Source organism: Mauremys mutica, chromosome 2, assembly GCF_020497125.1.
Source record: "Mauremys mutica isolate MM-2020 ecotype Southern chromosome 2, ASM2049712v1, whole genome shotgun sequence".
In the NCBI taxonomy this organism is placed as follows: domain Eukaryota; kingdom Metazoa; phylum Chordata; order Testudines; family Geoemydidae; genus Mauremys; species Mauremys mutica.
In genome coordinates this window covers 59,160,658-59,171,490 of record NC_059073.1, presented here as the reverse complement: position 1 = coordinate 59,171,490, position 10,833 = coordinate 59,160,658, and the positions used below count along the sequence as shown (strand labels likewise).

At 43.9% G+C, this 10,833-nt stretch overlaps 1 protein-coding gene across 1 annotated transcript in view; it reads left to right on the top strand.

The window, feature by feature from the left end:
* The first annotated feature begins 228 nt into the window (after positions 1–228).
* The window catches only part of RDH10 (retinol dehydrogenase 10), a 42,260-nt gene continuing 31,655 nt past the window's right edge, over positions 229–10,833 (top strand). The window contains exons 1-2 of the mRNA XM_045003703.1: positions 229–1,306; positions 2,483–2,721. Of these exons, the coding sequence (XP_044859638.1) occupies positions 1,015–1,306; positions 2,483–2,721 (531 nt within the window). The 5' untranslated portion in view covers positions 229–1,014. The remainder of the gene's footprint in view (positions 1,307–2,482; positions 2,722–10,833) is intronic.

Genomic DNA, 10,833 nt, shown 5'->3' with positions numbered 1-10,833 from the left:
CCGCCGTGAGTGCGGTGGGGGAGGAGATGGGGTGGGGAGCGCACGGAGAGGGGCTGGCGGGGCAGCCGGGGACCTGGTGGGGCCTGGCGGTGAGGAAGGGGTGGGGCTGTGCCGGCGGGTGGGGGGTGCGGTGGAGGCGGAAATGGGCTGGGGGAAGATCTGGGAATGCAGAGTGGGCTGGGCTGGGGGAGGGCCTGGGAATGGGGTGGGGGGAGGGGACCGGTTTCCCAGCCGTGGGTATATAGCGCGCGGAGCGTGGAGATGCTCCCTTCCAACCAGTGGCGGGGTGCAGAGCGCCGGAGGAGGGAGCTAGGCAGGGGCGAAGGAAAGGGAAACCCGGCGCCTCGTTCCCCGGCTGAGCGCTGGAGGTGGCCCCTCACCCTGCGCTAGTGATCGCTTCTCCTCAGCCAGTGCCAGCGGCGGCGAGGGGGGAGCTAGCCCCGGCTGTCGGCAAACTTAGGGCGGCTCGATTGGGCGACTGAACTCGCTGGTTGGCGTTCGGCGAGGAGCTGCCGCCCTGGGGGAAGGAGATCTGGTAGCGCAGAGGGAGCTTGTTCCACTTTAAAGTCTCCCTGTCCTCAGCCCTGTAGCCAGCGCTGCAGGCACAGCGGCTCCCGAGCAGCCAGAGGAGGCAGCAAGCGCCGCGGTTCCCAGGCAGTAGCAGCCCCAGGTGCCTGCAGGCAGTGCGGAGCCTGGACAGTGCTTAGTGTTGGGGATAGTGGGTCCCTAGGCTGCTTCTCGCCTCCTTTCCTCCTCTGGCTGCCAAGGGGAAGCTTTGCGCGGCCCCTTGGTCTGTAGGCTGAGCGGACTGTGCCACGGTTGCGGGTGTCCCTTAAGTTCATTGGGCTCCGCGCGGCTTTTCTCAGGGGGCTGATCTTTGCTCTTTGGAGAGGGGCTGCGGGACCCGTTGGAGCACAGCAGGCAGGCGCCCCTGTACCAGGGCACCGGAGACGCCCCTTCCCGCGGTAGGCAGCAGGGACTGTAGCTGAGCCCTTGGGGGACAGCGCTGCAAGCATGAACATCCTGCTGGAGTTCTTCGTAGTCACTTTCAAAGTGCTCTGGGCGTTCGTGCTGGCTGCGGCCAAGTGGCTGGTGAGGCCCAAGGAGAAGAGTGTGGCGGGGCAGGTATGCCTCATCACCGGGGCAGGCAGCGGCCTGGGCCGCCTCTTCGCCCTGGAGTTTGCCCGGCGCCGAGCGCCGCTGGTGCTGTGGGACATCAACACCCAGAGCAATGAGGAGACGGCCGGCATGGTGCGCCACATCTACCGGGAGATCTCCGAGGAGGCGGCTGCCGCTGCCCGCCAAGGTAACTGCGCGGCCCGCCTCAGGCAGTGACCTGCTGTGCCCCTGCCTCTACATGCTGATGTATTTTGTGATCGTAACATTAAACATAGATCTAATACATCACGCCCCCCTTCCTTTTTCACCCCTCCCCCAGTAACTGTAGGGACTACGATAACAGCCCAGTGCCTGAGATCCGGGACAGTGTGGATCTGGGATAGCGGACTCTTACTGGGTTAGTCTTCCATGAGGAAGTGGTCCTACCTTACCTGCTAGTCTGTCTTTTGGGGAGGCAGAAGGATGGCACGAGACCTGATGGTGCTCAGCAAGGGATGAGGAGCCTAGGTGCTGGAACTAGGGGTGCTGGGTATGCTGCCACAGCCCCTGGCTTGAAGTGGTTTCCATCATATAGAGGGCTTTACAGTTTGGTTCAAGGGCTCTCAGTACCCACATTATACAAATTGTTCCAGCACCCTTGGTGAGGAGAAAGTACCCAGTTCATAATGTGTGGGCAGTATTTTGTGGCAGGAGGCATTTCTGGAGATGGCTTCTGCAGGGCTCTAGTATTGCCATGCTATTATTTTTGTGCAACTGTGTCCTAACTTCCCATAAAACTATCTTTCACCTGCTTCAGGAAGGATAGCTAAATGATGTGCTTACAAGAAAATCACCTGCATTATCACAGTGGTGGTCCTCCTGCCAAGAAAGGAAAAATGGTAGTTAGAGCTGAACATTCAGAGGGGATATTGTGATTATTTCCTGACCATGCTGCCTGATGGTGACCAGGGGAACGGTTTGTGACTTAAACCAAGTTGGATTTGGCATTGTCTTACAAACCCAGCTGTAAGCAAGGATTTCATCCCCCACCCACAATCACTCTCATCTGACCACCCAGGAAGGAGTGGGGTTTGTGTGCTTGTATCTCTTGCTAGAAAGAGAGATTCATGAGTGGAAGAGCACAGACCATTTTCATCAGTATAACATTTGATTCAGACAGCTGCAAGTAAACCTGGAGCCTCAAATTTACCTTTTTCAGGCAGGAACAGTAAATATAGGGTTTGTTTACTGTGATGATGCCAAAGTAAATAGAACTCTTAAAGTGTAATGGATGAGTGTTTACTCTCTTTCTTCTTTGTGTGACTTTTTACCTGAACGTTGAGATCTAATTGAGAATGTAACCTTTCTATTCTGGATTCCTTAGCAACTGGAGATGGTGAAGAAGAGGTGCTGCCCCACTGCAACTTGCAGGTTTATACATATACCTGTGATGTGAGCAAGAGAGAGAATGTCTACTTGACAGCTGAGCGGGTCCGCCAAGAGGTTGGAGAGGTCTCAGTCCTGGTTAACAATGCTGGTGTGGTCTCTGGGCACCATCTCCTAGAGTGTCCTGATGAGCTTATTGAAAGGACCATGATGGTTAACTGCCATGCACACTTCTGGGTAACTATACATTTGTTTATGCTTCACTTTTGTTCAGTTTATTTTGGGAAGGGTGTTCTGTCACTTTGTATGTATAAGTGCAAATTCATATACAAACTATCTACCACTCTTTTGGATTATTACCCAATAGGGTTGGAGAGTGGCAAGGGAAGAATAAATTTTTGTATCAGCCATTTCATTGTAAAATCAATGTGTTACATGACTTTCAGTATAACATTTTCTGTAGGAACAACTTCTGAATAATCTTGTCTGCTGCTTTCAATTAATACTTTTTGTAGCCTTGTACTGGCATTTTAGCAGCTTTAAGATAACACTTGATGCTATGGTATTGATTCACCGGTTTCTCAAAAGATACTTAAATATTTCTTAAAATTTAATATTATTTCTGAGATGTAGCTAAAATTGGCTATAAGGCAAATTGTAACTTTTGAAGACTTGGCAGGGAGGAGAAGAGAACCTCAAAGGAAAACCAAGCTAGAAAGTCTTTATCAGAAATCTTGCATATTTGTAATTATAACTCATTCTCCAGAGTAAACCATTAGTAGTAAAATAGAGCTACATGGATTCTTGTGTGATGTTGTTTTAGTAACTGAAGAATACTAAATGCTAAATTCTTATTGAATTTTGTTTGGTGGTTTTTTTGTTTTTTTTTGGTATTCATTTCAACGGATTTATATAAAACTAGAATGTTAAAGCAGGGTATGATACACACTGGGCCTGCATTACCTGTCAGTCTAAGTCCACAGCATTAGAATTGTCCTTTGGTCCTTCAAATAAGGTTATGAAATTTACTTCCAAAACAGTCAAAGAATTAAGCAATCTGAAATCTACTTCAGCAGATGCCTGGTAGATTATTCCTGCATGTGTAATATTAAAATCTTGTGAAATACATGGTGTACAGAAACTTCACATGCCTCTTTACTGTAACTTTTTAACATAGAAGTTAAATGCTGTTTCATAACCCTAAAGGAGCCCCTTCAAATCAGCACTGCAAAACACTTAATAGCAGAGCAATCTCTTTTTCCCAAGTATTGTAGAACTTGTCTATAAAGCGTGTTTAAACTTCAGTGCACATCAGATACTGTGTTTGGAGATTTAACTCTGAAAATATGCATTTAAAGGAAACTTGAAAAGTATCTTGTGAACTCTGACAAGAGCCAAAAACGCTGTACAGTCCACTGATAAAATGCAGTAAGTCCAACTGATGCTTACAAAAGCAAGGATGTCCACTAGCTTTAACGAGAGTTCTTGTTGTGCTTTTCAGATATGGTTTAAATACAGAATTTAGACTTCTTGGAAACTCAGTTATGACCTCACTGTACATTAAAATATGGGAGGATCCTAGATTCTCCAGCTGTTCTTCCCTCAGGCATGTAAATCAAGACACTTATTTACAGCATTGTTTCAGAGAACTTGTTTGAAGGCACACATTTTATATTTGCTGAGTTCCTAACAGCTATGGGAAAACCAAGTTAGACTTAAGCTCTTTTTGTGATATTTTTCCATTTAAAAGGAAACTTCTTCCAAACCCTGAAGCAGTCAAACTTTTTGTATTGGAATGCTTGTTTTAAATTGTATTAGCCTAAAGGCAAAAGCTACTGCAAGATCAGTGCTGGGGGTCTCCTGAACTTGGATTCACTAAAAATTTTAAGGAGCTGTCCCTCTTTGTTTAACGGAGGACTTGCTTGTATATACTCCTCTAGATCAAGAGATCAGCTTGTGTCCTACGTTTTTAGCTTTTTTTTGGTGAGGTGAGGGGATGCTTGGCAGTTTTTGGTGTTGGCAGAGCTGTTCTCCTCCCTATCCAGGTCACACAGATGGCTGGTTTTACCAAAAGTGGGTGGACCCTTTTATGTTTTTGTTTTTTAAACTAACTCATAAGGTACCATCTGAAACAGCCAGATTGGGAGGGAGGGTGTGTGTGTGTGTGTGTGTGTGTGTGTGTGTGTGTGTGTGTGTGTGTGTGTGTGTGTGTGTGTGTGTGTTAATGCTGACTTTAACTAGGACAATGTGTCTAGATGTGTGAAGTCAAACTTTTTCATGTCAGCTAAATTGTTGGTACAGCTGCAAAACTTAGTGCTCCAGAGCATTTGTGTAGACTTATGACTATCCTTGGAGGGTGTTTAGTCCCAAAAACTCATGAGTGAATTACAATAAGACACATTCCTTGTCATGTGACTTAAAAATATTGACACAATATTATAAAAGGAAAATTCTTCCCACTTCCTCAAACACTCTGATGTTTCAGTGCACCTGTCTATGAATAACTGAAAAATACGACTTTGGCATTATCCTTCTGAAATTAGTGAAATGGACACACTTTTTTTGGCTGCAAACTGCTAGTAAATTGAACAAATGGTAGCTGCTGATACAAAATGAGAAGGCTGTTTAATTTTTCCAGCATGCGGGGAGTGAAAAGTATGTCATATCTTCTGTTGTGAGCCAGCTAAGGCTGTACCATGTCACAGACTGGCAAGACCTAAAGCTTTGGTGGCATGCCACAGCCAAAATATACCTTTCATTTTGCTGATGTGCATGATTTGCATAGTACTTTCTATGGGAGTTTTATATATCATGTGCCACCGCTGTATCTAACTATTGCAATCTTTACTGAATACAATTATCAATGTGTTCTGAATACATGTAATTCAGTTTTCAGATAATGAGAATGCTTCTGATATTGAAAATCATTAAGGGACACTAAGTATGCTGTTGCATAAACAAAGCTTGCACTTGTTGCATCCCACAGGTGTATAAAACTTCAGCATGTTAATCATAGAATCATAGAATCTCAGGGTTGGAAGGGACCTCAGGAGGTCATCTAGTCCAACCCCCTGCTCAAAGCAGGACCAAACCCGACTAAATCATCCCAGCCAGGGCTTTGTCAAGCCTGACCTTAAAAACCTCTAAGGAAGGAGATTCCACTACCTCCCTAGGTAACCCATTCCAGTTCTTCACCACCCTACTAGTGAAAAAGTTTTTCCTAATATCCAGCCTAAACCTCCCCCTCTGCAACTTGAGACCATTACTCCTTGTTCTGTCATCTTCTACCACTGAGAACAGTCTAGATCCATCCTCTTTGGAACCCCCTTTCAGGTAGTTGAAAGCAGCTATCAAATCCCCCCTCATTCTTCTCTTCTGCAGACTAAACAATCCCAGTTCCCTCAGCCTCTCCTCATAAGTCATGTGCTCCAGCCCCCTAATCATTTTTGTTGCCCTCCGCTGGACTCCGATTTATCCACATCCTTCTTGTAGTGTGGGGCTCAAAACTGGACACAGTACTCCAAATGAGGCCTCACCAGTGCTGAGTAGAGGGGAATGATCACATCCCTCGATCTGCTGGAAATGCCCCTACTTATACAACCCAAAATGCCATTAGCCTTCTTGGCAACAAGGGCACACTGTTGACTCATATTCAGCTTTTCGTCCACTGTAACCCCTAGGTCCTTTTCTGCAGAACTGCTGCCCAGCCATTCGGTCCCTAGTCTGTAGCAGTGCATGGGATTCTTCCGTCCTAAGTGCAGGACTCTGCACTTGTCCTTGTTGAACCTCATCATATTTCTTTTGGCCCAATCCTCTAATTTGTCTAGGTCCCTCTGTATCCTATCCCTACCCTCCAGCGTATCAACCACTCCTCCCAGTTTAGTGTCATCTGCAAACTTGCTAAGGGTGCAGTCCACACCATCCTCCAGATCGTTAATGAAGATATTGAATAAAACCGGCCCCAGCACCGACCCTTGGGGCACTCCACTTGATACCGGCTGCCAACTAGACATGGAACCATTGATCACTACCCGTTGAGCCCGACCATCTAGCCAGTTTTCTATCCAGCTTACCGTCCATTCATCCAGCCCAGACTTCTTTAACTTGCTGGCAAGAATACTGTGGGAGACTGTATCAAAAGCTTTGCTAAAGTCCAGAAATAGTACATCCACTGCTTTCCCCTCATCCACAGAGCCGGTTATCTCGTCATAGAAGGCAATTAGGTTAGTCAGGCATGACTTGCCCTTGGTGAATCCATGCTGACTGTTCCTGATCACTTTCCCCTCCTTTAAGTGGTTCAGGATTGATTCTTGATTTTTTTTCTTGTAACTGTTGACACCTATGCTAAATTTTTCTCATTGAAATAGTCATGTACAAATGTGCCATATTTCAAATCACCTTTATATAAATGTTTATATTTTCTCTGTATAAATAACGTGCACATATATTTAAATATGCAAGTCTGCAAATATTCCTGGCTTCATGTTTTGAGGGCTGTGTACATAGTGATTTATGGCAGATAACATTGAATGTAATGTCTCTTCTCCTTACACTCTCTTACAGTGGTTATGATTTACTTAGTCATCCCTGTTGTTCAGTTCCAGGAATTTACTCCTAAATTCCCCACCAGACTTTTTCTCTCCCAGTGATGATGGGCCAGAACTTCAGTTTGATTACCTTCAGGTCACAATGCAAGACTTATCTGTTTGGTTAGCCCTCCTTAACTGATGACTGGATCATTCCTATTACTTGGTTATTTGTTTTACAATAAAGACCAATACTTGATGAGGCACCCAAGTGCCTAAGCAAAGGGGGACTGTATAAACAACAAAACAAATTGCAGTAAATAGGAATCTTTCTTATTTGTGGTATATCTTTGGTTAAATGTTATTTCATATTGGAACAGTCTTTCAGATTCTTTTGAGACCTTTTTTTCCAAGTACATATATGATTAAGATTATGCTATTTCCACATCAGTAGACATTTGGTGTCTACTAGGAACTTTTTTAGGTCTTGTTGCTAGAATGAAAACTCTTGACAAAATGCTCTAATATAGCAAAATACTAAAATCTGAAGACTAAAAGATCTGTGCTACAGATCTTTAAGACCCAAATCTGAGGGAGATTGGTCTGGTAGCAATTCTGCTGGTTTTTCTGCCACGTATGGATTTTCCAAAACTTTCAGCTTAAACTTACCTCTTCTAAAGGAATAGCATCTTGCCCGTCACAGGAAGATGAGCTTTCTCTTTGACTAACCAAAAGGGGGAAGCAAAAGCATTTAACTCCAGTTCTGGAGTTTTCTCCAGAATTTTTATACAGGATCCTACCTTGGAAAGACTTTCACACATGTTTAACTGTGCTATGAGTACTAAGTGTGTAAGAATATATATAAGTCTTTGTGGAATTGGAGCCTAAATCTTTGACAGACATATTTATATTGATATAGTAGGTAAGATAACCTACTGTCTGAAAAGTTCTCATTAGTTATCTCCTTCCTGAGCAGGGAATTCTTCTCTGTGAAATGCCTAAAGCCTATGATGTTAAATGTTTTGTTCAGGAAATTAAAAGCCAGCCAGTACAAACTGCATAATGTAGTGTTTAATAAATCTAATGCATACTCATGCAGTTGCTCTACCTATAGTACTTTCCAAAGGCTTGTGATGCAGGTGTGTCTTGTAGTTACTGTCAATCTTGTCTTGTTCAATAGTCAGAAACTTTTAGTACTGTTCAGTAAAGTCCATATTTTAGCTATAGAGCTTGCTTTTTTCTTGTAACTGTTGACACCTATGCTAAATTTTTCTCATTGAAATAGTCATGTACAAATGTGCCATATTTCAAATCACCTTTATATAAATGTTTATATTTTCTCTGTATAAATAACGTGCACATATATTTAAATATGCAAGTCTGCAAATATTCCTGGCTTCATGTTTTGAGGGCTGTGTACATAGTGATTTATGGCAGATAACTTTTTTAGATTTTCTTTAGTATTTTTACTATGTATGTTTAACTTTAAATGCCTATGCTAGTCAGTTAAGATGCTAAATAGCTGTTCCACTTGTGTTCAAAATGGTAAATATAGGTAGTCTTAATAGTGCATCTACAGCTCCTAATAACTAATTTTGTCCTCAGAAGTACAAGACTGCAAAAGGGATGCTTACTTAAAAGTACTTGCAGTACTTGCCTGCTTTTAACAGTGAACCAAGTCAAGTTCTGTCCCATCCCAAATGTGTGAGGGAAGAAGTATGATCCAACCTGGCTTCCATCACAATTGACTTTTCTCCCCTTTCCTGCACCTTGGAGTCAGTTGATTAAGGAGTTGACATCTGGTCAAAAGACCCTGTCCCCAGACATGTCCTAACTTGCTAGACTGCTTACATGATGATGGGCTACTGAGCGAACAGTTGTCTTGGTTCTTGACTTTGCTGAATATATTAGTGCTTCTATAGCAACACAAAAAATGTTTCTCTGCAATATAGTAGATCTTTCAGAAGTGGCAACCTTTCAGAAGTGATGTGCCGAGTCTTCATTTATTCACTCTAATTTAAGGTTTTGCATGCCAGTAATACATTTTAGCATTTTTAGAAGGTCTCTTTCTATAAATCTAGAATATATAACTAAACTATTGTTGTATGTAAAGTAAATAAGGTTTTTAAAATGTTTAAGAAGCTTCATTTAAAATTAAATTAAAATGCAGAGCCCCCAAGACCAGTGACCAGGACCCAGGCAGTGTGGGTGCCACTGAAAATCAGCTCGCATGCCGCCTTAGGCACGCATGACATAGGTTGCCTACCCCTGCAGTAGATGTTAGTTTGGAATGCACCTGCTACAATAGGAAAAGTATCCCCTGTGTCCTATGCAAACATCTTGCCCTGTCATGAAAAAGCAAACTATAATAATCTAAGTAGGCCCAAAGAACATCAACAGGCTTATAGAAACTCTTTCTCATGGAAATGCCATCTGAATAGTTCATTGGAGGGATCCATAACAATGTGACAACTTCTTGAGGCTGCAACCGTCATGTTGGGTGGAGAGGACTATGCGAGTGACCAAAATGGGTACATGCAACATGTTCCATGGTTCAGTTGTGTCTGCCCTTGGTAATAAGCATATAACTGCTTTGCCAACAGCACTGTTTAGTAACTTAATTATTGGTTGTCTTTGCCCTCAGTGATTACTATCTTAAGCATTTCTATAGTGTCCGCTTACTATAGTATCCTACTACAGTATCTGAATGATGGCCAGGTAAATTGGGTTACTGCTAACTATGGTGAATTGTGGTGGCTGACTGGTTCAGGTGCTAAGCTAAAATCCTGAAGGTCATTGGTTTGAGTCTCAATCACATGCTGAACAGCCGCCACCACCAGTTTACCCTGCTGCAAAAGGAGTACTTTGTCCATTGGGTTAGGGCAACTAAAGGCAGTTGAACATGATGCTGGCCACATCACTCCCTTATGTACCAGTGGTTATGAAACTGGCGTCCCTTAACTGCATCAGCTCAGTGAGCCATTGGCTATGGGGAACTCTGACTTTGACAAACTAGTGCTCTTTCAAATCTAATGTTTGTCTTGTCACTAACCCAATCTCTCAAAAGGAAATCTGGATTCCAGCAAAGATAGTTGAAAGGATTACGTATTTGCAAGTGTTCCTATGTTCTTTCTGGTCCTTTTGTTGGATATAGTCTTGGAATTCTGCAAACTACAGTCATACAGGACATACATAACCTTCTGCCAGGTGCTGATGGCAGCAAAAAGGGCTGGGTTCAGTTTTCTAGACTGGGGTTTCCTTAAATGCTTAACTAACACCAGCTTGAACCTCCACCCAGAAACCTGGGAATCTATATACACCATCCTAGGTGCCCCTAGTGGGCAATTCTTCCCCACTCACAAGCACTGAGTGCAGAGGTTTACAGCAATGAGAACTTTGGTGTGTGGGGTAGGGGGGGAGGGGAGAGAGACAGAATGAATTGGTCTTAACAGTAATCCCAACCTCAGTCCTCCTTTGGCCGTTGTAAATTGCTAATGTGCTCTGACCACTTCTATCCTCTCCACTCACAGTTAATTGACCTCGGTTGGAGAAGTCCAAGGATTCTAGCAAGTCAGTGCTGCCTTGGCTTCTCTGGGGGTTTTATTACCTAACCCAGCTGGAATGATTTCAGCTTTAATTGTTGGATAGGGAGGTCTGTGCCAGAGTCCATAGGGTAGGCTGCTGCCTTCTTTCTGACTTCAGCCCAAGTTACCTAGCTGTACTGCTGCTCTGTGCTCTCCATCCCTTCTGAGCTGTCCGTTGCCTTGGAGAAGCTGCTTCTGCTTCTGCCAGTCTGCACTGCTGGTCACCTTGCAGCTGCTGC